The sequence below is a fragment of the Podarcis liolepis genome (genome assembly GCF_965112155.1).
Source record: "Podarcis liolepis genome assembly, chromosome: 5".
Lineage (NCBI taxonomy): Eukaryota > Metazoa > Chordata > Lepidosauria > Squamata > Lacertidae > Podarcis > Podarcis liolepis.
Genome location: NC_139556.1, coordinates 12,583,910 through 12,611,182, shown reverse-complemented (window position 1 = coordinate 12,611,182; position 27,273 = coordinate 12,583,910). Strand labels below are relative to the sequence as shown.

The window sequence follows — 27,273 nt, the reverse complement described above, 5'->3', positions numbered from 1 at the left end:
AAGAACTGTGATTTGGAAAACCGTTAAAAGGACATGCAATGAAATTCAACCATGGGGAAGCTAGCAAGTCACTTAACAAGTGTAATTTTTAATAAGGTTATGATTTATGTTTGTTTGTTTTATGTGTTTGTTTGTTTTTAATGTTGTGAAAACCAGTATTTTTATTTTTTTTAAGAGAGTATATAGGATATCGCTCCTGCGCGGGCGGATCGCTGAGGGAGCCTTTCCCGTCCGGCGGAGGAAGGCGGGCCAGGCCCTCCCGCCGCCTCAGCGCCCCCGACGGGCTTCCTTCCCTGAGGAAGATGCCGGCCCGGCCCGGCGGCGGAGGCGGAAGGCGCGCCGCGGCCTCTCCGGCCGTCAGTAGGCGGGCGCGAGGCGTCGTGCGCCCGCCCCCTTCCCCGCCCCGCTCCGCCTCGCTGTGGTCGGCGGCGGCCAGGCAGGAAGAGGCGGCGGCAGCGGCGACAAGGCCCGGCTGAGGGAGGAAGCGGAGCCAGCGAGCGAGCGAGCGAGTGAGTGGCTGGGAGAGAGCGGGCTGGCGGCTGGGCCTACCTGCCTGGGGGAGGCGCTCCCTCGCGCCCATGGGTGCCTTTCTGAGGGGAGAGAGGGAGACAGAGAGGCGCCCTCACACCCTCCTCCTCCTCCTCCTCACCGGGCACAGGCTGCCACCGTCGCCTCCGGTCTCACCAGGCCTCGCTGGGCTTGGAGCGGGGTGTGTGGGGGTCCTTCCTTCTTCCTCCCCCCACCCGCCTCTCCTTTTTGGGCCTGCTCCCCTTTGCTCAAAGTGGGGGGGGGGGGTGCAAAGAAACTCGGGGGCCCCTAAGGGAGGTTGTGTGGTTGCGTGCTTTTTGTGTGTGTTTAAAGGCAGCCCTGGGATCCTCAGCTGAAGGGGATCCTTTGGTGTGTGTGTCCCCCCCCAATAAAATATTTGAGGGGGAAATTTGAGGGGAATTCCCATTCAAATGGGGGGGTGTGCACCATGGGGCTTCCCTGAGGCCCCCAATATTTTATTCAAGTTGGGCACCCCCCTGGGTGATACAGAATACAGCAATGATCATAATGGAAGTTGGCATAGACTAATGATAATGGTGATAATTGGCACCCCTGGAATACTGATGCTGCTGATGCTGCACATTTTGTTGGGCCCAGTGTGCACGAAATGCAGATTACAGCATGCTTGTTTTATTATGCATCTGACTTGTCTCCCCGAAAATTACCCCAGATTACCTTGTTCCTCCCTCCTTCTCCCCCTTCTTGTTTTCACAACATCCCTGCGAAGTGGACCGAGAGGTGCTGAGTGGCCAAGTGGGAGCCAGTGTGGCGTAATGATTTAGACAGTGTTGGACCCGGGAGACCAGGGTTTGAATCTGCACTCGGACATAGAATCGTAGAGTTGAGAGGGACCAATTTATCGATCTAATTACTACTAACGCATGCATGTTCAGAGGGGTGGGAAATGGTATAGAGAGTGAGGCCACAAGATGCAACAATGTGCGCTGAGCTCAGAAGGCATAGACGTGTTGCAAACCATTTGTGTTTCTTGTGTGTCATGGCTTTTTGGTTCTGTTCGCAGCTCCAGTTTATGTTTTATCTATCTGTGTCTTCCAAATGAGAATTACGCTTCATGTTTTTGACAGTGAGGTTATGCTCCACAAGAAAACTTTCGTTCTTTAAGATGCTACAAGGTTGCTATCTAGTGGGTCCAATGACATGCTAATAAGGAGTGTGAGTACTTCTTGGAGTAAACCTATCCTGTATGGGCTTATGTAAATTACACTAATTATACTTAAGGCCCACTATCCAAACGCTTAGTATACAAAAAAAACACTTATCAAAATACGAGGAAGTAGTACTTTTAATCTTGCTATGCACATCGCAGATTCAAATATCTAAACAGCCAGATCTGTGTGTAGTACTGTTAAACTAATAAGCCTCTTTAAACAAGGCTTACTTTTTCAGCAGCCTTTTCATCAGAAACCATGGTGAAGAGGGGAGGAAGGATGAGAGACTGGACAAATAAGATAACATTTTTTTCCTTCCTTGTTGCCTTTTGCAAGGTTTCAGAAGGTTTCCCCAAGGTTGTTGTTGTTTTTGTCATTTTGGGATCAAAGTTCCGTGGTCGGGAACACATTAGAAATTTTACTATAGGAATCAGTAGAAATAGTTGACTATTTATGTGACCGCTTGCCTAACAAAAGGTTTCCCGATAACACATTTTATTCGGATAGCAGGACCTGCCTGTAGACCAATTCTGTGCAGGTTTATACAGATATGACCCACTGTGTTTAATGGAGATTACAGTGGTACCTCGGGTTACAGATGCTTCAGGTTACAGATGCTTCAGGTTACAGACTCCACTAACCTAGAAACAGTACCTCAGGTTAAGAACTTTGCTTCAGGATGAGAACAGAAATCGCATGGCGGCGGCACGGTGGCAGTGGGAGGCCCCATTAGCTAAAGTGGTGCTTCAGGTTAAGAACAGTTTCAGGTTAAGAACGGACCTCCAGAACGAATTAAGTTCTTAACCCGAGGTACCACTGTACTGTGCTCCCAAATAAGTGTGGTTAGGATTGTAGCGTTACAGCATTTGAAGATTGGCATGCTTGCATTTGTCAGAATTTGTTACTTTTCTTACTAAGCACTTCTGAAGTGACTTTTCAAGGCTTCAGGTTGTTTCATGCCAAATCTTCTTCATAACTGGTTACTTATCCATGAGAAAGTTTACAGGATTATGCTGAGTTGACATGCTGTAAATAGAAGAAGCAAAAAAAATTGTGGTTATTGATTGATCTCTGAAGTTCATGCTGAATTTCAGTGTCACATAATGCAAAGCATTAATATGGGTCTTCCCAAGTACTTTCTAATCTAAATCTTTGCAACCTGCTCTCCTCACTGTTAGGATTCAGCCACTTGCCCCCAAACCATCACCAGGTGTGTTGAATAGCTGTGCTCTACATTTTATTATGTTTATGCATTAATCAGCCTTAAAACTTTCCCAAGGTTGTATTTCCTAAATAACATAGTTTCTCTATGCCTAAGCGGGGCTGCCCTTGAAGCTGTCCCAGAAACTCCAGCGGGTACAGAATGCTGCAGCGAGGCTCCTCACGGGGTCTCTGCCATGGGAGCATATTCACCCAGTGCTTTTCAAGCTGCACTGGTGGAGTACAGGGTCAGATTTAAGGTGCTGCTTTTGACCTTTAAAGCCCTTCACGGCCTAGGACCCTCGTACCTACGGGACCGCCTCTCCTGGTATGCCCCACGGAGAGCCTCAAGGTCCATAAATAACAACACCCTAGTGGTCCCAGGCCCTAAGGAAGTTAGATTGGCTTCAACCAGAGCCAGGGCCTTTTCAACTCTGGCTCCGGCCTGGTGGAACGCTCTGCCTCATGAGACCAGGGCCCTGCAGGATCTGATTTCTTTCCGCAGGGCCTGTAAGACAGAGTTGTTCCGCCTGGCCTTTGGCTTGGAGCCAGTTTGATTCCCTCCCTCCCTCTCTTTCTTTTTTCTTTTCCTTCTCCTCCTGCGATGAGGCTACATTTTAATATTTTAATGTTCCATTATTTTTATGTTGTATTTTATTTTTGTTTTTAAGTTGTAATCATTCATCTTGTTTTTATTATTGCTTGTAAGCTGCTCTGAGCCCGGCCTTGGCTGGGGAGGGCGGGGTATAAATAAAAAATTATTATTATTATTATTATTATTATTATTATTATTATTATTATTATTGAAAATAAATATGCAGTCACTTGATTGGCCATCTTAACCATTACTCCATTTTTACACCTATCAAAGCAGTTCAATCCAGATTTCTGAGGGCTGTTCTTCAGGTACCCTGTGGCGTGACAGACATCACCCAGTGTCTGGAGGCAGGCCTTTAGAAAGCTGAAGCCAGGGACTGGCTTGCTATTTTCAATTTTTGGCAAAAGCTAACCTTACAGCCAACTGGCTTAGCAGCCCCACAAACCATTCAGTTTGCTGTTCATCAAACGTCTGAACTCTAGCTATCCAGATTTTCCTTGGGCTCTGCCATTTCTCTGGAATAGGAGAGGGCTAGAGTGGCTCTAAAGCAATGTTTTGCAGATGTTGAATGCCAACATCATCTAGGTTCAACCCCCAACCACACACTAATTGACGGAGCACTCTAATTCAGTAAATTCAGTAACTGTCTTTCTGCACTCTTGGTCCAAAAGCATTGCAGAGACTTCACACTGGTGCACCTAAATGCCCTTCCTTCAGCAGTACTGGAGGGAAGATACTTAAAAATATAAAGAACATGCAGCACTTAGAGGGCTTGGAACAGTCTTCTTTTGCAGGACCCCAAACCCACCTGTCCTTCCTAGTCCCCTATAGACCAGACAAAAGGGAGAAGAAAGGCAGACTAGGTCACATAGTGCTCCTGAGATAAGCTCAATGGCCAATTATTAACCCTGCTCTTCTGATGAAAGTAGAGCCAGGACTGGGAGGGACTATTCACTTTATTAATCTTTATTATTAAGAAATCAAAGCAAGAAGCACATAGAACACCTTATCCAGATGTGTATAATAGAGTGAAAAGAATAAAGAAAGTAAATAGAAATAGCATATAGAAAAGTAAAATTGGAATGAATATTATTGAAAGTTGTAGTCATAACATGTACTCCAAAGAGGAAAAGTACAAAACGTCTTGAGGTCAGTTCCTGGCTGTGATTGCTTGTTGCAGTGCAGTACTTGGCCACACTGAGAGTGATAGATTCATTTTGATCTGAGAGAAGTAGGAGGAGGGTGGGTGGCAGTTAATGGATTGAGGTTGAATCCTGATAAGACAGAAGTACTGTTTCTGGGAGGCAGGGGGCAGGTAGGTCCTGAATGGGGTAACCGTGTCCCTAAAGGACCAGGTACTCAACCTTGGGGTCATTTTGGACTCACAGTTGTCCATAGGGGTGCAGGTCAATTCTGCGTCCAGAGTGGCTGTCTTCCAGCGCCATCTGGTACGCCGACCAAGACAGTACCTGCTTGCGCACTGTCTCACCAGAGTGGTACATCTCCCACTTGGACTACTGTGGTGTGCTGTACATGGGGCTACCTTTGAAGGTGACTTGGAAACTGCAGCTGCCAGTCTGGTGACTGGAAGCGGCCACTGGGACCATATAGCACCAGTCCTAAAAGACTTGCAATGGCTCCCAATATATTCCTGAGCACAATTCAAAGTGTTGATGTTGACTTTTAAAGCCCTTAATGGCTTTGACCCTGAAGAAGCGTCTCTACTCACATCGTTCAACCTAAACACTAAGGGCCAGCTCCGAGGGTCTTCTGGCGGTTCCCTCACTGTGAGAAGTTAAGTTACAGGGAACCATGCAGAGGGCCTTCTCCGGTAGTCACACCCGCCCTGTGGAACGCCCTCCTGTCAGATGTTAATGATATGATCTTCCGTAGGCACCTGAAGGCAGCACTGGATTGGGACGCTCTTAATGTGTGATGTTCTGGTTGTGGTGGTGGTGGTGTTTCTGTATACCCTGTTGGAAGCCAACCCAAGTGGCTGGGGCAACCCAGTCAGATGGGCAGGGTATGATGATGAATATGATCTGATTGTCCTGGCTTACGGGTTTTTTTTTTTAAAAAAAAGATTTTATGCAGTTCTTGGTAAAAGGAGAACATGAGTCACCATCTTGACCTTTTCACAGGGGCACTTGTGTTCATGGTAGGTGCTGCACATTTTCCTTATTTTTATTTTGAATTAAGAAAAGATGCAAATGGATCATCACTCCCAGCAACTGGAGTTCTGCCTGGCAAAGGGCCAGTGAACTTACTGTGAGACATTTCTGCTCCTCCTTAGTCAGGACTTGGGGACCACATCTCCTAGTTCTTACCTGGGTCAGCAGCTTGCTTGCAGAGAAATCTACCCTCCTGGGGGCTGTTGCTGCAAATATGTTGTCTTTACAGAGGAATTAAAGGCAAGAAGAGGCTGCTGGGGAAGGGACAGATCACTCTTGCCAGATATCTGAAATGATCTGTGGAGGTCTTTCGAAATTAGGCTGAGGGCTGCCTTTGGCTCTAGGTCTGCAGGGTGCCCACCCCAGGACAGGGGGAAAGGCTGTTGTATAAGACTTTCTAGTTGGAAGGAAAAGCTAGATTTGGCTGATTTCTATTTTTAATATTGTTTAGTCTCCAACCAGGTAGGATCAGAAAGTAGGTGTTAGTTGCATTAAGCTTTTTTCTAAACACCCTCCTCCCATTTCTGTATCCTGTTACTGGCTTCTGGGTGCAGTTCCCTTTTTGTGTGTCTGGGCTGAGGCCTTGAAAGAGATGTCTCAAATGGTCCTGTGTCATCCTTTAGAAGAACTCCAGATGCAGATGAAGCCTGCTGTTTTCCTACCCCCGGCCCTCTGTTCTGCTTACAGTCCCTGCAGAGAAGTGACAGTAGCTGGGGAACAAGTGTGGCACGCTTAGAGCTGTGGTTCCCTGGACGAGACCTTGTCCTTTGTAACTGTCATCTGCTGCCTGGTTTTCCTATCCGCTGATTTTCAGAGGTGGAAGATGCCAGGAGACTCATGTAGTCATACTTCAAGAAGCCTTTCAATGAAAGCGATGGCTACTTTGTTTTAATGTCTAAATTAATGACTGATAGATTCCTGGATGGAAAAATGGGACACAAATATTACAAATAAATAAAAATGTCAGTCCTGTCTCCCCTACAAATGCCATTGTGAGGTTCCTTGCCCACATTTTTGTATAACTAAAGGTAGAAACATACACTTTTGCCTTTAAAAAACAGCAAAGGTTGAGGATCAAGGCCAAGCATTCATACTATCCAGTGCAAACGCTGCAGTATTTTCACTGTTGTTTTTTTTCATTGCAGGGCATCTGTTGCTTGCTGTTCCAGACGATTAACTCCCATGACCAGTAAGGCAGCACAACGGGACCACCCACGAACAAGGGTTGGGTTTCTGCATACCCAGGTGACTCCACAAATATGTAGAAAAAAACTGGATTTAAAGGCAAGGTGGGGGAACCCCAACACTGAAAGAATGAGAGAGTTGTGTGTACTGTCATGGAAACATAACAGGACAGAGAAGTTGGGATTGTGAGGGTTCATGATATCAAGTACGAATCCCCAACCAAGAATCCTTCAGGCCAGGAGTTAGGAATCCCTGACTTATCAGGCATTGGAATCCCAGACATTGCTTCCCACGATGGAAGGTGATAGAGCTAGTGAAACAATTACAGAGTGCTGAAAAGAGCTACCTAACCCTGCTTTTGGCTCTTAGGGTCTCTGCCCCATTTGCGGTTTAAAGGCTAGTATGGAGACGATTTGTGCTTTTCCTCTTATCCTTTCTCCATTCCCAATCAATAACTTCCACCGAGCGATCTTTAAGCTACAAAAGGTACATACTGGCCGTAGCTTAAAGAGTCTTGGAGGAAGTGGCAGAAACAAGGCTCAAGCGTGTGAACTTTTAGGGACACACTCCACGAATCTATAGTAAAGGTTTGGGTAAGAAAAATATTGCCACTGAAAGTTTTCCCTTTGGGACTGCTCAGACAACAACCAGAAATTATAATCTCCTGATTGTATACCGTGACTGCTCTTGTTTGGGGCTTGCTGAGTCCAGAATGGGAAATGCTGTAGTGATACAGGATTCAGGATGGAGATACAGCTAAATGCTGTCGGTTACCGCATGTTTGTTCCTTGGCTGTTGCCAGTCTCTCTCTTCCTGCCCCCGTTTTATTTTTTTTTAATTAATTAAATTATAAATATTATTGCTAGACCTCCTATCTCTTAAATTCTGGAAAAGTAAGAGAATGCCAGGAGGGAGGGAAGCAAGCATGCAGGTGGCAAAATAAGGGTGGGACAGTATAAGTCTCTCTGCCCCCTCCCTTAAAAAAAAATAGCAAAATGGCATCCCACTTTACCCTGACATTCTGTGCTATTTATTCATGTTTCATGCTAAAAAGAAAAGAAAGAGGCCTAGTGCTTTTCATTTGGAATGCTGTTAAGAAGACATCGCTAAAATGTGTTTCACTGAAAATTAATCCTCAGCTGTGAAAGGTCATCCTATATTAATCCGCCTGCCAAGAACAACCTAGGGTGCTGCCTTTGAACTATACATCTCTTAATTGCGTTGACTCAGTACCTCAGAACCATCTTTCACAAGCGGGTGAAGCTTCCTTATTCAAAGGCATCTCACCCACTATTATCTATTCCCAGTCAACAGCAGCTCATCAGGGTCTTGGACACAGAGGCCTTTCCTTGCCTCTGGAATTTGAATTGTACCTGGGACCTTTTGCAGGAAAAGCATCATGATCCCTAAAGGAAAAGTTTTACTCTTCTTTCTACCAACAAGGAGCTGAGCTGAGCTGATGTTGAGGGAGTGCAGTCTTACTAGAAAATTGTTTTTGTAAGGTTATTGATGTCATGAGCCCCACAGCAATGTTGGGAATCGGGATTGAGTTGGGAGACTCTGAAGCAGCAGGAGGAAGAAAGATGGGGAATGTAGGCACTCTGGGTTGGACAAAGTATCTCCCCCTTCCACTCTTGACTTTGGAACGAGGAGAAGGTATGCCAGCTCTCCCCTCCAACCTTCCTGTGGAGCAGGGAGACTCAGTGGAGATTGAGAGAGGCTTTGATCAGTCAAGGGCGGAAACTGAACTCGTTCAAGAGGCTAGACAGGAGGGCACTGCTTTGTCACCTCGAACCAGGTGACGCCTTCACAAATGGGAACAATCCCACCCACCCTGATTGCACACTTGCAATCTCAACTTTCCCAGAAGGCGAGAGTGTCTTGCGAGTGAATGTGCCTTATTTTAACAGTGAAACTTGCTGGGACATCTTTGCCATTTCCATCCGGTTCTGAAATTCTTATCCTGCTCCAGAACTCCTATATCCTGTCTCTTGACTCTTGAAGTCTGTGTCTGCTTTCCAGCCCATGACATTAAATTGGACCTCTTTCTTTCTTAAAAGCAAGAGCACCTGTCTGTGTTAAGCAGGAGTCGAGACAGTTGGGATGGCTGTGGCCAAAAATGCAGAAAAGTTTTCAAACTTTGAGACACACACACACATTTATATTTATATATTTATATGCCTAGGCATGTAACATTTTCCTTGTGTTTGCAGGTTCATGTCTTTTAGATTAAAGTGTTCGACTAACGGCGTCATGAGCAGAAGCAAACGTGAAAACAACTTCTATAGTGTAGAGATTGGAGATTCTACTTTCACTGTACTCAAACGATACCAGAATTTAAAACCTATTGGTTCGGGTGCGCAAGGCATAGTATGGTAAGGCTTTTCCTTTTTTAAAAATAGCTCAGTGATGAAATCTCATTTTGTTTAAAATGCGAACATGAGCAAAACGGATTGACGTGCCACTTGAATGCTAGATAGTACTGGTTGCTAGAGAACCATTGCTTTTGTATATAGAGTGCCCCAGTCCTTTTATTGTAGCGCAAGGCGAAAAGAGGGAATAGAACCAGATACAATGACATCAGGTCATGTAAAGGTCAAGTGTAACTAGAAAGTAGGTGTGACAGGTACATAATTGGGAGAATAGCAGTTGTATGCACACTCCTGTCCATGAGAACAGCCGCAAAACTCCGCCTCAAACCAATGAAATATCACACCTAATAAAATGTGAGAATAAGTCTCCTGATTGAAAATAACCGCAGAGGGCTATCTTTTTGGGGGAATGGATTAATTAGCCTTTTCCCTTCCTGGCATTTTGCCTCATCTAAATCACCCTCTCTGTCTTGCTTTTCTGCAAGCACGAGGGGGAAAAAATACAGGGACTTTGTATCTTGTCCCTTATGGGTTGGAAAGCAAGCAGGAGAGAATGATTTTGAGAAGACAAAATGTCAGAAAGGAAAAGGGTTAAGCAGCCCACCCATTGAAACTAGCAGCCTTCCACAGTTGCTTTTCTTTACTTGACCAGTGGTTGTGGACAGTTCTGGGCCCCTTGAACGAACCAGTGTATTGAATACTCAGTGGCAGCACCACCTCCTCTGTCTGCAGCAGGGGTGGAGAACCTTTTCAGCCCAGCAGGTTGGAGCCTGAGGTTCACCACCCATGGCAGATCACCTGATATCACCATAGAATGACATCTTTGAGATAAATGTTCTTCATAAAATCTTTACTTTGAGCTGTACAATCTGTGAGTAAGCCTTTCGCTTCAGCAATTATTTTCCCCACAAACATTTCACAGTATCGGAATATTTAAGCTCTTTTGATTCTTATTCAAATCAGAATATCTATAATACTGCAAACCTCTTTCAGATCCTTGACTGATTGTGTTTCACGGCTAGGTCTTGACTCCAGTCTCCCAGTCTTCTTGTCAGTTTTTATACAAATATGGTTATGACAGTTCACTTTTATTTACAGTGCAGCCTACGATGCTATCCTTGAAAGAAATGTAGCAATCAAGAAGCTAAGTCGGCCATTTCAGAACCAAACCCATGCCAAACGAGCCTACAGAGAGCTTGTCCTCATGAAGTGCGTAAACCACAAAAACGTAAGTACACTTGTTCATCGTTTAAATATCAACGGTAAGGGTCAGACTAGATGTGAGATCATTCTTACTCATGCATTTGCCACATTTGTGTGTAAAGATGGACAAACTGATCCTGTTTCTTTCACTATCATTAACCTTTTGTTGTAAAAATTAGCATCCCATTCTCCTCTTTAATGCTTAAATAGGACAGACATCATGTCTAATTTGGCATAGCAAGAAAATAGCAAATAGGATACAGGATGGTTTAATTTGCTAGAAATGGATTATATTTTATTATGTTGATTTATACTATACTATCTTGATGATACTATGCTGAATTGATGGGTTTTGGACATCAGCAATTTGGTATCTGTAAAATATTTATGTACTTCTTTTCAGCTAAACCTCACAAAGCGTTTTGCATAAAAAGATGAAAACAAGTGCAAATTAAAACTATATAACAAAACAACAAAGATAAGCTACAAGTTCTGATTTGATCAAATGCTATGTTTTCTTGCGTGTTTCTTTTTGCATTTATTACTTAACTCACTTAGAGACAAACAGACTGTTTGTGGGCCTTCATTGTGACATGTTTCTTTCCCATAGATAATTGGCCTATTGAATGTCTTTACCCCACAGAAATCACTGGAAGAATTTCAAGATGTGTAAGTATAATTTTTTTGTAAAACTTGTTTGGCGAGTACATTACGAGTGCACAATTGATTTTATGACCAAAGTTGCTGCTCTCGTCTGATTTTACGCTTTGATGTTCTTCAAAAGTTACATAGTGATGGAGCTCATGGATGCAAATCTCTGCCAAGTGATTCAAATGGAGCTCGACCATGAACGAATGTCCTATCTCCTCTATCAAATGCTGTGCGGCATTAAGCATCTTCACTCAGCTGGAATTATACATAGGGTTAGTGAGATTATTGCCGTTGTTTTAACATTCCTGTTTGGGGAGTATTTTTCTTTGCTGTTAAGCCAAGGAAGATTGCTGTTCACTTGAAATGAAACTGCCATGGTGGCTATGTTTTAAACCAACTGCAGTTTCAAAACAGCCTTCAAACGCAGACTTATGTACAACACTTTACAGTAGTCAAGCCTATATCTTACTACAAGATAAGGAGATGAAAGGCACTCCCTAGCAGAGAGGCCACCTGTCTGGTCATACGTCCAGATTACAAACTTAATCCTATAGAGCTGGGGTGGGGAACCTGTAGCCTTCTAGATGTTGTTGGATTCCAACTCCCATTGTCCCCAGGCAGCATGAGACTTCTGGCTGAAAAAAACCCCTCCCCACACTTGTATCATAATTACCAGTTTGTTTTTTATCTTCTACTGGGGACTTTTATGCTTGGCTTAGAATAATATCTCTCTCTCTCTCTCTCTCTCTCTCTCTCTCTCTCTCTCTCTTGAAAGGATTTGAAACCTAGCAATATAGTAGTAAAATCTGACTGCACGCTGAAGATTCTTGACTTTGGATTAGCTAGAACAGCAGGAACCAGCTTTATGATGACACCTTATGTTGTGACTCGTTACTACAGAGCACCAGAAGTCATCCTAGGGATGGGATACAAAGAAAATGGTCAGCAACTTTCATTTTGTCCCTTAACATAATGTGCTTTATATCTTCTGTCCCTACACCCTGCACGTTACATTTTACATTTTTCTCAGCTGCTGAAACTTATTTTTTAAAATAACACCATGACCTAAGAATGCTAAATGTTTAATCCCACTATGTTGTGTTGAAAGCATGTTAGGAAATACTATTTATACATTGAGGAAAGATGGGATGCAGTTGTTTAGATAAAATATGCTCTTGGGGCAGTGTTTTATTCTATCTGCACAAATAACACTTTCCCACTCTATGCTAAGTCCACCTTGATCTCATGTTTGACATGGAGGTTCAGTTATCTAGAACTGATAATGGAAATGGATGTAAAACTTCATTCAAGCCACCACTCAGTTATCAGCTTTTATCCTGTAAAAGCTGCAGTGTGATGGCTGCTGCTTGTAGCCTGAGATGGTGGCCAGTCTCCCACCTTCTCTGGGGATTGGAGAGGCAGGTGATTATCTGTTGCAGATTTAGATTTACCAAAACTTTCCCCACCATCTCCAAATAATGAAGGTGAATGAATAGGTAGGCTTTCCCAGAGAGATAAAGATAGATGAATGATCAGAAGCAGCAATTGCTCCTTGCATCTAGTACTTGCACGATCCTTCCTGCTGTGTGGCTATGAGAAAGGAGTAACTGTGGAGACGACAGCTGCTCCTTTCCTGCTATCCCTGTGGGCAGCACGGAAGGGAGAATTAGTCAAGCAATGGCTGTAAGATGCACCTGCCTCTGCTTCCAAGATCACACTTGTCATCTTCCTCTGGGAAGCCGTACTGCTCATTCACACTCCTTTTTACACTTTCCTACTAGGAAGAGAGGGACACAGGTGGCGCTGTGGGTTAAACCACAGAGCCTAGGGCTTGCCGATCAGAAGGTCGGCGGTTCGAATCCCCGCAACGGGGTGAGCTCCCGTTGCTCGGTCCCTGCTCCTGCCAACCTAGCAGTTCGAAAGCACGTCAAAGTGCAAGTAGATAAATAGGTACCACTGTGGTGGGAAGGTAAACGGCGTTTCCGTGCGCTGCTCTGGTTCGCCAGAAGCGGCTTAGTCATGCTGGCCACATGACCTGGATGCTGTACGCCGGCTCCCTCGGCCAATAAAGCGAGATGAGCACCACAACCCCAGAGTTGGTCACGACTGGACCTAATGGTCAGGGGTCCCTTTACCTTTACCTTACTAGGAAGAGAGGAAACCATGTTTGCTGCTTTTTATAGAGGTATCTACCATTTCTTCTTGCTTAGCTTCTCTCCGGGCAAGTGTTAGTGAGAGGATTGGGACAATAGAACATAGAAAGCTGCCTTATACTGAGCCAGGCCACCTTTCTCACACCTGATGTCCTATGTGATCCCAGGTGTAGGACAGGTAGAGATGTAGCTGCCAATGCACCACCAGGAGCTGTCAAGTGCACTCCTGATTGTGCACTGGCGAGAGAAAGCAGGCTTCAGCTCTCCCACTCATCAGCGGATGGATGGTAGAGCCAAAGCCTGCTTCATCATCTGCGCTAACAAGTTCCCCAGAGCCACAATTCTCAGAGCGGCTTAACAACCAGTCCCATTTATTTATTTACTTAGTGCTAAATAGATTTATATACCGTCCTTCATCACAAGATATCAGGGCGGTTCACAAGATAAAAATACAAATACAAACCGTATTGGCACGAATATAAGCCACACCCAAATATAAGCCGCAGCTTTAAAACTGAAGGGGGACCCCCCCCCGAATAGAAGCCGCTCCGTTCCTTGCTGCTCCTGGCTGCATACTGGGCGTGGGGGAAGGTGTGCCGCGTTGCTGGCGGCCTTTCCCCTTCCTTGCTCTCTCCCTTCCTGGCCTTTGGGGAGAGGACAGGGGACTATGTGCAGCGAGGGTGCTTCTTCACCACGGCCCTGGCGCTGTTTGCCCCGCACTCCTGGTTGCATACTGCAAGGTCACAAATATGAGCCGCACTTTAACTTTTCACAGTCAGAATTTGGGGGGAAAGTGTGGCTTATATTCAGGCCAATACGGTAGTTAAAAAATGAAAACAACAATAGTTAAGATGAAAACAAAAGGGAGTGAGGGGAATAGGGGCTTCCTAACAACTCTCAGCACCTATAACTAACTGCGGCTCCAAGAATTACTTAGGGGAAGCCATGACTCTTTAAAGTGGTGTCAGAGTGATTGAAATGTATTGCGTGAATGTGGTTTCTATCAAGGACCTCAGAACTCTACTACTTTAAGAGGTTCTGATGAACAGGAGCAGGAAATTCCCTACTGGAAAAGGAAAAGCTAATTTGCCTTGAAGTTGACCACGTTGTCTATAACAATGTGATGTTTGTTTGTTTGTTAAATCCACACTTCATCTGAAATCACGAGGCGGTTTACAAAATAAAAACACATAAATACATACCATAATAGGAAACAAAAACAATACCCCGTTCTCTCTCACATAGATTGCTTAATTGGCCAAAGGCCTGGGAGAAGAGGGATGTTTATGCCTGGCACCTAAAGATAGGCAACAAAGAGTTTCCCACAAACAGGTAGCCAGTATAGAAAAGGTCTGTTCTTGTGATTCTACCCTCTGAACCTCCCATGGAGGAGGCACAGGAAGAAGGACCACGGACGGTGATTGCAAGGTCTGGGTTGGTTCATATGGGGAGAGGTATTGCAGTCCTGAGCTGTTTTAAGGCTTTATAGGTCAAAGCCAGCACTTTGGAATGGGCCTGGAAACTAATTGGCAGCCAGTGCAGTCAGGGCAAGAATGACGTTACATGCTCAAACCATCTTGCTCCGGTATTAGCACACCAGTCCACCATAGGAAGCTGTTTCAGGGAGCCCTGGTATAAATTAAGGGGTACCTTGTGATAAGAAAGAACGCTGTGCTTAGAATTCAAAGGGGGACACTTTTTGCATAGCAGCAGCCTTAGCTCCAGTGGTGCAGCCTTGTCTGTGGCACATTCTTCCCAGAGAAGGCTTTCCATATGGATGCCACTCAACTTACCTTGGATGATGGTGCTCCTGGAGAAGAGACTCCAGAGATGAACAAAGTACATAGGCAGGTTGTGATGGGAGCAGATGCCTGTTCAGGTACCTGTGTGAAAAGCACAACTGCAAGTGTTGAGTTAGAAACTTGTACCCCAGGCTCTAGCACTTTGAATTGTGCTCAGAAATGGCCTGGAAGTTCCCTCAATACACTCCAGGCAGTGCAGCCTGGTGGCTGTATTATGAGCTAATGGTAGTTTCCAAGCAGTCTTCAGAGGAGGCACATGTATAGTACATTAGAGCACTCAACACTAGACGTTTATCAGAGCATGAATAATTGTGACCAGGCTGTCTCCATCCTGGAGAGATCCCACCTGGTTTGCCATCCTAAACTGATAAAAGGCACTCTTTTGGCACAGAGGCTAGCTGGGCCTTTGGTGACAAGGGTGCATCTAGGAGCCAGCCCACGTATCCCTTGATATTTTAGAGGGAGTGGAACCCATCTAGAACTGGTTGAACACAGTCTCACTAGATGAACCACCTACCCCGCTGATATTCTACCTTTTTGAGATTGATTAATTCTCATTACTAATTATGAACCTGTGTGTATTTTCCTCTGTCATTTCAGCTGTTTGTTAAGGAATTCGGTTATTGTTAATCTTTTCTTAATGAACAAGAATTTTTGTTTTTTTTTAGCTTTCAAGTATTGGGGGTTTACTCTACTTCTGCTTAGCAAGTTGCATTGAAATGTAATGGGAGCTATGTAAGGACGCTATTCTCCTGCGACCATTATTGCTTCCATTGGGTCCCACTCAGAATACGTTTTGGACATATGGAGCTCTGTGTGTGTGTTCTAAAAATACGTTTACAGCTTGATCCCATGAGTGCTTCTTCCTTTTTGGTGCTTTCTCTGCAGATAGTAAAAATGCAGTCATGCCCTCCTGCTTCTTTAATTTTCAGTGACAATTTGCTTTGCTTCTTCTTTTTGTGCTACAAACATAGTGGATTTATGGTCTGTTGGGTGCATTATGGGAGAAATGGTTTGCCACAAAATCCTCTTTCCAGGAAGGGACTGTATCCTTGTACTGCTGCAGCATGTGAATTTTTTGGTAACTAATACCTTGTGACTCTCTTCCCCCTTTGTCCCCCCCCCCCCCAAATATTCCTTGGAAAATGCTTATAACTCCCTCCACCCACCCTTAAAAGGCTCATAATTATTTCCTCCGGATAAGTATAAAAATTATTAGAATAAATTTGGTTCTATTGAGGCTGCATTTAGCAGTAGGAAATAGTCTCTGCTGGTATGATAGCAAGCACATCTTCACTTTTCTCATTCATTTTCATCCTGCACTGCTCTTTATTATCATTGGTTTTTTTCCCCTTTTAAAGTCCTTTTTGCTTTTCTTTTAATCAGTTAATGTCATTGCATTTTGTTTTCAGTTGACATTTGGTCAGTGGGGTGCATCATGGGAGAAATGATCAAAGGTGGTGTATTATTTCCTGGTACAGACCGTATCCTTACTTTGGGCCTAGAACTGAATGATCAAAAGTCAAATGTATTCTAGCATTTTCCTTTTCAACATCAAATAATGCTGTCTCCAGCTGCCGAGGCTTTAAAATTCTATTGTTTCAAACACGTATACAGTTTGCTGTTTGCTCCAATTAAGAGCATAGGCCTACTTGCTTTGTAAACAAAGTGGTTTTTATATGCTCCAGAACAGTAAAAAGTTTTGTGTTGATTAACAGTTCCACCAGCCGGAGGAACACCTTGTATGGTTGTGTCTTTGTGTGATTTGGGCTTGAACACAGAAGTGTTTCTAGTGAGCAGCATGTGCAAAATTAGTGAGATCTATTTAATATCCTTCTGCTTTTTTTCCTCTGTAACTTCATTTTTTGCATTTTCTCCTTTCTATTGAGTACCCGAGCGTATTGTCTTAATAGTTTATGTTTAGCTTTGTGTCCTAACAGAGCTAGTTATTTAACATTTATAGAAGGATCTGGCAACTTCTGTTTCAGTGTATCTGAAGAAGTGTGCATGCACACAAAAACTCATACCAAGAACTAACTTAGTTGGTCATTAAGGTGCTACTGGAAGGAATTTTTTTATTTTGACTATGGCAGACCAACACGGCTACCTATCTGTAACTGTATTTAACATTCTGTTAATCTTCATTTGTGTGTGGACACCTTCATTAGTGGTACTGCTATACTCCTTGTTAGCAATCGTTTCTCACTCTTATAACATATTTTGCTACAAGTGATTCCCTGACTGATGCAGAACTGTTCTTGGCTTAGATTGAGGTATGGGGAGAAGACTGATTGGTTTACTGGGTTTGATAGGACAAAAGCACCACACCCTGTACAGTGGTACCTCAGGTTAAGTACTTAATTGGTTCTGGAAGTCTGTACTTAACCTGAAGCGTTCTTAACCTGAAGTGGACTTTCCCATTGAAAGTAATGGAAAGTGGATTGATCCTTTCCAGACGATGAAAAAACACCCCCTAAAACAGCAATTTAACACAAATCTTACTGTTTCACGAGACCATTGATCCATAAAATGAAGGCAATAATCAATGTACTGTACTATAAAATAAATAAGACAGTATTTTAGATGGAAAAAAAGATTAAATTTATTTCCAAACTCACTGTTTGGAGGGGGTTCAGGGTCCTCTTCCACAATCACAATCGGGTTGGCTCCCTGCATTCGTGGAGGCCTCAGAGAGCTCCTGCGGCTGGAGCCCAGTTGCAGAGCCTCTGCAGCCACCGTGGATGCCAGGGCTTCATTCCCGGCATTCGCGGAGCCGCTCTAGGCACTGCGGATGTTGGGGTTTGGTTCGCGGCATTTGCGGAGGCTTCAGAGAGCTCTGTAGGCCCCACCGATGTCCTGGTTTGCTTCCAGGCAGCGGCGAGGCCTCTGAGAGCTTGGACAACTTCCGGGTTACCTGAAAAACCGTAAGTTGAAGCGTTCGTAACCCGAGGTACCACTGTACTGTCAATCCTCTTGATGTTCCCTGCAGTGTGATTAATAGGGCAAGGGGTGTTTTGGAAGACACTTTCTCAAGTGATGATCACAGGTTTCCCCAAATTACCAGACATTCAAAAGGGACAGATACAGAAGTCATGGGAGAGTTCAACTACCCTGGTATCTGTTGGAACTCAAACTCTGCCAGCAATGTAAGGTCCAGCAAATTCCCCAGTTGCCTTACTGACAATTTCATTTCCCAGAAGGTTGAAGACGCAACAGGGGGATCATCTCTCTTGGTCCTAGTCCTCACCTACAGGGAGGAGGTGAACTGATTGATGAAGCAGAAGTACTGGGAACCTTGGGAGGAAGTGATCACGTCCTCTTGGGTTTCATTATACAGAGGCAACGTAAAGCTGAGGGTGGTCAAACATGCACTCTGGACTTTAAGAAGGCTGATTTCGAAAAGCTTAAGGAACTAGTGGGTGAGATCCCATGGTCAGAAATAGTCAAAGAGAAGGGATGGGAGTTTTTTAAAGGTGACATATTGATGACACAAATGCCGACGGTTCCAACAAGAAGGAATAGTGAGAGGCACCTAAAGAAACCGGTGTGGCTGCAGAAGGAGCTTACAGATGAGCTGAGATTTAAGAAGGGCATGTATAAGAAATTAAAGAAAAGGGAAGTCATGAAGGAGGAGTATTCCTGAGTAACCTACAGCTGCAGGGAGATGGCCAAGTGCAAGAAAAGTTATATACACAGTATATAAATATAAGGATGGTTTCTTTGGCTATGCTCAAAGCAAGAGGAGGATATATTATAGCCATCTTCAAATATCTAAAGGGCTATCACATGGAAGATGAAGCAAGCTTGCTTTCTTCGGCTCCAGAGAGCAGGACCCAAACCAATGGATTCTAGTTACAAGAAAGGAGATTCGACTAAACAGGAAGAACTTTCTGACAGTAAGAGCTGTTTGATAGTGGAACAGCCTCGCTTAGGAGGTGGTGGACTCTCCTTCATTGGAGGTTTCTAAGTAAAAGTTGGATGGCCATCTGTCATGGATGCTATAAACGAGATTCCTGCATAGATGACCCTCAGGATCCCTTCCAACTCTACAATTCTATGATTCTGTGAAATACTGATTTCCTAAGAGTACTTCTTGGCTCAGGACCAGAAGATCAGCAGACATACATACACATATACAGAGAGTAAAGCTTATAAGCTACATTCACATAGGTGTTCCCTATATGCTAAATGGTTTGCTTCTGGGTTTGTATGGTGTGGCAGACGATTTTGAAATTTGATATTGAATCTTAGGTTGTGATGTCTTATTCTGTTGATTAGGCTACTGTTTGGAGAACTCAGATTAGTTCAACTGGATCAATTATATGTGAGCTTTCATATTTTTATTCTCAAGGTTTAAAAATCGTTAGTATGGTGAAATAAAATAGTTTCAGTTAAACCTGTTGCCAGATTGTTTAGAAAGAAGTAATATTCAGGTATTTTCCCGTGTAGTTTTCCTGCTAAGTTTTCTAAACTCTCCAGAACAGTCTTGAACGTGGCAGTCCTGACAACGGAGGGGGAAACTCAGACTTTCAGTTGATTCAAATTCTTTCTGTTTTCTATACTGTTCTGAAAGCCTCTAAGTGGCATTTTGAAATGCATGAGATCCTGTGCGCCAGGTGAGACTAGCCCTTGTTGAGATCATAGCGAAAAGAGCAGTTATTTGATTTAGCCATCATTGGTTCTCTAACAAGTTATTGTTGGCCATAGCTCTCCCATTTATTGTTGGTGTAGTTTTAACATGGCCTTTGTCCTGAACGCTACATAAACAATTTTCCTTAGCTGCTTCACCTCAGATATTGATCAATGGAATAAAGTTATTGAACAACTAGGAACGCCGTGCTCAGAATTCATGAAGAAGCTGCAGCCAACGGTGAGGACATACGTGGAGAATAGGCCTAAATATGCTGGTTATAGTTTTGAAAAGCTCTTCCCAGATGTCCTGTTTCCAGTTGATTCTGAACATAACAAACTGAAAGGTAAGAGTTTTGTGCAGTGCTCCACTTCGATTTCCACTGTGGCAGACACAAGCCCACATGCCTCTTTCCCTTTCCAGCTCAGGAGGAGGAGTCAGAGGCTAGTTTTGGTTCTGTGCTTCCATCCAGCAAATGCAGAACTAAAACAAAGCCCAGCCTTCTTTCCATCTTTGAGAAGTGGGTTGGGATAATCCTCGGTTCCAGGGTTGGGAAGATGCTTTGCATTTATCTGGCTCTCTAGAGGCTAGCTGACACATCGCCATGATGAAAGTAGTGAGCAAGACTGTAGAGCCTTGCTCATAAACTACATTGAAATTGAAGCAGCTAGTTTGGTTGTATCGCCAAATAAGCTGTATAATAATAAGTTTGTTCCTTATTTTGCTTATGACTCTCACCCCAACCTTTCCCATGTTGCCCAAAGTGTTTAAATATTACATCCTATGTTAAATGTTACTCCTGCAGCCAGTCAGGCAAGAGATTTGTTATCCAAAATGCTGGTGATCGACGCATCAAAAAGAATCTCAGTAGATGAAGCTCTACAGCACCCATACATCAATGTCTGGTATGACCCTTCAGAAGCAGAAGCAGTAAGTTTTGTTTATTATTTAGAATCTGGATTCTTTTGCTGACAGGGACACCACCGATCATGGTGTCTGGTGCCGGAAGGTAGCCCAAAAGGCTGATTGTCTGCTCTACAGCTTATACAGCTTATTACTGAATTGGAGTTTCAGAAGGTTCAGGATAAGCTGAGCCAAAATGGGAGGCATTGCAAAAAGCTTTGCGAGAATAGAAATCAACCCTGTTTTGAAGGAAAGTGATCCTAAAACTACTTTATTCTGAGATTTTTTATTTTTTTTTAGTATATGTGCTGCCGAAGCGAGCACTACTTTATTCTGAGATGATCCCTAGGCTCTGTTTGCCATGGCACATAGCTTTTTTTGGAGTTTTTTTTTTATTTTACAAAATACAGATACAGTGGTACCTCTGGTTGCGAACGGGATCTGTAATGCAAAATAATTAATAAATTGAGGGCCTGTCTGGTATTAATATCCTGGGATCAATACACGATTATTCTGAAATTGAGAGTGTAAATTTATATTTGCTACCTTCTATTCAGTTTTCTGCCACATTTTTGTTTTCAGCCTCCTCCAAAGATACCAGACAAGCAGCTGGATGAAAGAGAGCACACAATAGAAGAATGGAAAGGTGAGGTTAATACTTTAAGTATTAATATTATTAGCAATGAAGCTTTTGCTGCACTGTTTTAAGATGCTAAAGTGTGGTGGGAACCGCATTTGCCCCGCAAACTGTGCTGGGAATAACAGCCCCCAACAGTTTTCTAAATCAGCGGGTTTCTGAACACTTGGGTTGGTTGGTGATTCTTTTTCTCAGCCTTTACTCCTGTAGTAGTAGCAGTAGTAGTAATGATAATGATAATAAAATAATTTATACCCCGCCCATCTGGCTGGGTTTTCCCAGCCACTCTGGGCGGCTCCCAACAGATGACAAAAAACAGAATAAAACTACAAATATTAAAAACTTCCCTAAACAGGTATGCCTTCAGATGTCTTCTGAAAGTCAGATAGTTGTTTATTTTGTTTATTTCCTTGACATCTGATGGGAGGGCGTTCCACAGGGTGGGCGCCACTACCGAGAAGGTAGATGTTGTGCAAGCTTATTAATATATAGCTTATTGATATCTGCTGGATCAGACCAAAGGTCCATTTGATTCAACATCCTGTTTCCAACTAGATGCCTGTGGGAAGCCCACAAATAGGGCAATGAATCTCAGGAGTACTGTACTTAATGTTCAGTTATCATTTTGTGCTCACAGCTAGGTAAAGTAGGAGATTGGTATCCATTATTTCAGTGCCTTCTTATGAAGGAAGTACAGAATCTAATCTGCTTGTAGCTGGAAAAGAACAATGAAGTGTGGGTATCATGAATAAGTTAATTAAAGTGGAGTGAAAGAAAACGATCATGTGTGAGTATCATCATCTTTGCATAGCCAGGGAGGCAGTTAGTTGTATGGCTCAGAGTCCTGCAGAAAAGGAGAGAACAAAGGTCAGAGAGAAACTTGGAACAAAATGTGTGGGAATTAAGAGTTAAAAAGGGGGCTTCTCCTTGAACTTTGATAAAGGCGTTGCTTTTAAAATCCCTTGCACATTTTAAGAACTGGGTGTTATAGTATCCATTAACTAGCTTTTGATATATCCAAATAGGATCTGTAAAGGCACTATAATGGCCACCTCTCTTCAGGACTAATATCCATGCCTCTATATTTTTCTTTCTAGAATACTAGCAGTGCAACTTTTGGAAAAGGCACCCATTGTGTATCTGAAGTCTCTTGCTTGGGTAGATTTTCTGTTTCTGATAGTGTTCTGAAGTTTAGCGAGTTTTGTGGTTGAAGAATCATTTGACCCAGAAGCATTTAAGGAAGCAAATGTCTGCAGATATCGAGGAGTCAGGGTGGGTGTGGCCTTTTCAAAATGCTTTTTTATGTGCTCATCCCCCCTGAAGCTGTTTGCTCAGTGAGTTGCTCAGTTTTGCAAAGTGGAGCAGAACGGCGGTGTTTCACGGGTGCATTGTTTGACTTGCCTAATGTACTACATTCTCTGCTTTCTCCTTGATGAACAGAGTTATGTTCAATAGACTATGTGATACTTGTTATATAGGAGTCTGTTTCTCTGGCTTGTTTGAAATACTGTATGGATAACACTATACCTGGTGATTTTCAGAGTTGATTTACAAGGAAGTTATGGACCTGGAGGAGAGAACCAAGAATGGCGTTATATGTGGACAACCGCCTCCTTTAGGTTGGTTTACAATAAAAGTGCTGTTGCTCTAGTTTCTGCCAATTAGCCCTCTTCAGGTGTTTGTGCTGGAGCATGGAGAAGGAAGCGAGGACAGCCCTTCCACATTCCCATCCACCTTCACTACATGGAGAAGAGCTGTCTGTACCAGGCAACCTGCTCTACAGTACTCATGTGCATTTTACACACATACCCAGTTACCCATTATTGCCATGATACAGTAAGTCATTTTAGAAGCCACTGCAAATTTCTGTGATGGTGTCTGCACAAGCACTTCTGATTCACCTTCTTCCCCTGCAACAAGGTGGCAGGTGTAGATCTGTTATTATCTGCATGCAGTAAATACACCTGCCTCCGTCACTGTGAATAGTCATGTGCAGCTGTCTCAGGTCTGTGGGGCCTGTTTGGGTCTATCCGACCTCAAAAAAGTCTTTGAGGGATACAAACACTAATCCCAATTCTCTGTTGCTAGATGTTACCTTAAGAACATGAGGTGGAATAATGAACAGGTTCAACATTTTTGTCTTACAAACATCCCATCGGTGCAAGCGTATCAGCTTGGCAGATGGAATTATCCAACCCCACAAAGCCAGTTGAGGAGGGGAAATCCCTGTTATGCAAGTGGAAACCCTTGCTTGCGCTGGGCTTTTGCTGGCAGGATCCATTTGGTGAATCCCATCCAGTTTTCAGTACTTACTCCATCAGCCCTTTCCCAAATCTTTGTGACTGCTGAACTCTGGAGAAAGGCTGAGTTAAAGGCTGAGTTAAAGGCTGCTTCTCCACTTGAGCTCAGAGAGTTTTGCTAGTCTGCTTTCTGTCTGTCACTTTGAAAAAGCAGCTTTTGGGGGCGCCCAGAGAGACTGAGGACTTCAGGAAATCCCTGATCAGACTTGCATTGCCTAGCTAACAGTGTAATCTGACTTGGGCATATGCAAACCTCACCTGAATCACCCATGTTTGCCTTGTAATTCAGGAAGGAGACCCCTGTTGGTTACCTGGTCTTTCTTTGTTGGAGCCCTATAATTGGGGGAGGTTTTTTTGTTTGTTTCCATTTTAAATAAATGGGAGTTCGACATCCTTGCTGATCTACTTCAGACCACTCAGAGATCTACTGGAGCCCATTTCTGGCGTAGACAACACACAGCAACTGCAACCTTTGCGCCAGGCACGCAAGTCACCCTCCACTCTGCACATGTGTCATAAGCTCACCTGTGTCCCTAATGATGGAATCCCCCAACTTCCAGAGGCGTATCCTCTGTGGGCATATTTGTTCATCCTACCAAAGGGTTCTTTTTTCTCTTCAGAGCAACTCCCACCTCCCAGGGCTTTCATTCTCTCTGACTGTGGAAGGCCTGCAACTCTGGCAGTGGGGTGCTGTTATCATATCCCTTGAAGGCCTTGTCCCCCAACCTCTCTGACTCTCAGCTTCCTGAAGTCAGCTGCCTTGGCCTCACGGGGACGAGTTTGATCCCTGAGGGCCAGGAACTCATGGCACCAAGCACCCACCCACAACCTCTGTCCAGCAGAGAGACGTGTAACATTCTGCACAGTATGACTGGTAGCCCCTAGACCCCTCCTGACTTTCTAACTATAGTTCCTGTTGGTTGTTAGGTAGATTTACTGTGGAGCTTGGAGTTTCTTACATCAGTAGCTTTGTAGGGGAGTAATCTGCTCTGGCCTCCTCACTCCTACTGCCAAACTCACCAGCTAACATGCCACAGGTTGAGATGCTTTGTCGACTGTGCCACCCTTTTTTTTCTTTTCTCACAAAGTGGACTCCCTGGTTTGGTAGCCCTGACTAGCTTCCCCCAGCTGTTGCTGCAGCCAGTTAGGTCAGGAGCGCCTTGTTAGAAAAATGCAAGGAGGAGTGGCTCAATTATTGGGCTGCACCCAGTTCCAGTGAGTAGAAATCTGAAACGAGATTTGGGGTCATCTTAGCCCACCCCCTCGTGATTTGATTTTTGTTGTTGTTGTTGTTGTTGGGGGTTGACAAAGGTGGGTTAAGGTGGGCAGTGGAGGACCTCTGGGATTGCAAGAAGTTGACTCCCTGTGGGACTTTTAAAAATTGAGCTGATTTTTAAATTATTTTGAAACTTAACCAAAAGCTGAGCTTTTAACTTGGATTGAGTCTTACCCTTCCACTTAGCTCATATACAGCACTTAATAACTCTGCGATAAGCTTAATCTTCAACTGAGGGTGGTTGGTTGGTTTTTGTTTTGGAACCTAAGTTGCCCTCTTGCTTTAAGTTGTAACTTAGACTGTCTGGTTTTTTAAAACGGCACTGAAAGCTGACACTCGAGGGGTTGTTTTAAAGTTGATCCTAGTTTTTAACTGGTTTTAAATGGAGCTGAAAGCTGAAACGTTTAACCTGGAATGAGATCTAAGCTTGCACTTAGCTGATGTGCTGTCCTGGGTAACCTAAAACTGAATCCTACAAGACTTAATTTTAACCAGCCTGTTATGAGCCAAGTGCATTAATGGCCAGTCAGAGTGAAAACGAGCCAGTGAAGGAGGCCAGTCTCTCTGTAACCGAATTGATGTTCTGTTTCTCATAGCACAGGTGCAGCAGTGATCAATGGTTCTCGGCATCCCTCTTCATCGTCATCTGCCAATGACGACTCTTCAATGTCTACTGACCCAACATTGGCCTCCGATACAGACAGCAGCCTAGAAGCCTCCGCAGGCCCCCTGGGCTGCTGTAGATGACTACTTGACGTACTGGGGGACAGGGGTTCTCTTAGTTACAAAAATTGGTGGTATTATTTGGGGGAGTGTTTTCAAAAGTAATTGTGGGATTCATTTCAGAGTGCTAATTTTAATTTAAGTTGCGTTTTAAAAGTAAGCCACAATACTTTCCTGTAATAAATTGTACAGTATTAATAATTTTTATCATGAGTTTTTAAATTCGCATATGTTTTACTACTGTGATGTGGACCTCGTTTTTAAAAATTACATTATTAAATGTAACATTGCTGTCCCGTTTGTTACACGACAGCTTTATTTAAGGTTTACTTGAGTTTCGGAATCATTTTATTAGGGTATCTTTGTGTGTTGCACACCCTTTTTCAGTCCATAAGCTAAATGTTTTATTTTTAGCCATTTGAGTGGTTAAACTATCTAATTATAGGCTAAGGTATAGCCATGGAGATAGCAGTCCTGAACAGAGACCTCTCCTGCGGTATATAGGGAACATTATATAAGCTCTGACAATGTCACATTTTCTTGTGCCCAAAGGAATCACTCAAAACAAGATGAAGAAGCATGATAGAGCACGCCGCCTTTGCCATGCAAATTTAACTTGCCCCATAGTTAAATAGAATAGCAATGCAAATTCAGGTTTCCCACACTGAATATGGTTCTGTGGTGCTCATTTCTCTACCTTCCTTGCATATTCAGGCTAGTGCATCTCTTAGTTTATAAAGCGCTCTTTCCCCCAAATTTAGCACTTTCTCCTTACACAGCATCCTGTCGCTTCAGGATCTGCAGCGAATGCATTGAATAAGATGATGCTGCAGGAACGTCCATTGTGCTGCACTGACAGCGTTCCTCTTTTGCCTCACTGTGTCACTGGAGCGGCATAGAACCCCCCCCCCCCAAAAAAAAAAAAACTGACAGTGGGTCATTCTGAAGCCATGAGAATCGGGTAGCATTTCAGCACAGAGATCCCAACTTTGGGCGTGCTCCCTTAAAAAAACAACAACCAACCATCAACAACGAACTATGTAGAAATGTTAAATATAATGTAAAATGGTCTGCTCTTCACTGAAGTATGTTAACTGTTTACAGTGTACATTATTGAATGATATTTTTTTGTGCAACCGATTAAGTTTTGTGTGAGTAAAACAATCATTGGGGATTTGTCCTTAGGAAATGCAATGTTTGTGAATTTAGGCTGTGCTGACTGCCTTGCGTAGATAGAAGTATTTTGTGTAGTGGATTTAAATGTGAACAAAACTGTACATCAGTGCTGCCTACAGAAGCAAATATTAAACGATAGCACAAGTATCTTGTTGGACACAACCATGAAGGCTGAGAGAATTGAATCTTGCCTGCAACTGTTTGGTTCTATCCATCCAGTTCTTTGGAAGCGAAAGTCTGTTTCTTTGCTTGCTTGCTTGTTTTTAAAGAGAGGCTACTTCTTTTCAAATTTTTGTTTTGTCTGTGTTTGTTTTCAGTCGCTGCAAGAAAAGCAAATGTTTTCAGGTAGCATGGGAGAAAACAGGATTGGGTGATTTCACATTGTTTGCCATTCTGGAAAGTGGCAGAATGGCAGGCAGTAGATTTAGCGGGTGGGTAGGGGAAGATGGGGAAACTTTGCCATGTGGTCCAGATTTTGATGATGTAGTGGCATTTATTTTCGAACCCTGCTGCTTACTACCCTAGCTAGGGCAATTCCGTACCTCTTTCCATCCCAGAATATAATGGTGCCTTTG

At 43.6% G+C, this 27,273-nt stretch overlaps 1 protein-coding gene across 9 annotated transcripts; it reads left to right on the top strand.

Moving 5' to 3' along the window:
• Nucleotides 1-274: 274 nt before the first annotated feature.
• On the top strand, nt 275-26,987 carry MAPK8 (mitogen-activated protein kinase 8). 9 transcript variants are annotated; one of them, XM_083505489.1, is made up of 13 exons: nt 275-509; nt 6,833-6,932; nt 9,086-9,247; nt 10,343-10,472; nt 11,058-11,116; nt 11,232-11,370; nt 11,874-12,039; nt 16,466-16,537; nt 19,847-20,029; nt 20,489-20,613; nt 21,169-21,232; nt 22,765-22,842; nt 25,396-26,987. In XM_083505489.1, the coding sequence occupies exons 3-13, from the start codon at nt 9,090-9,092 to the stop codon at nt 25,410-25,412; spliced, it is 1,191 nt and encodes a 396-aa protein (XP_083361615.1). In that variant the 5' UTR covers nt 275-509; nt 6,833-6,932; nt 9,086-9,089; the 3' UTR covers nt 25,413-26,987. The 9 variants fall into 9 exon arrangements, with proteins under 9 accessions (XP_083361615.1, XP_083361617.1, XP_083361611.1 ...); XM_083505491.1 differs by lacking the exon at nt 16,466-16,537 and adding an exon at nt 16,028-16,099; XM_083505485.1 differs by having other exon boundaries at nt 277-509; nt 25,401-26,987.
• The last annotated feature ends 286 nt before the right edge of the window (nt 26,988-27,273 follow it).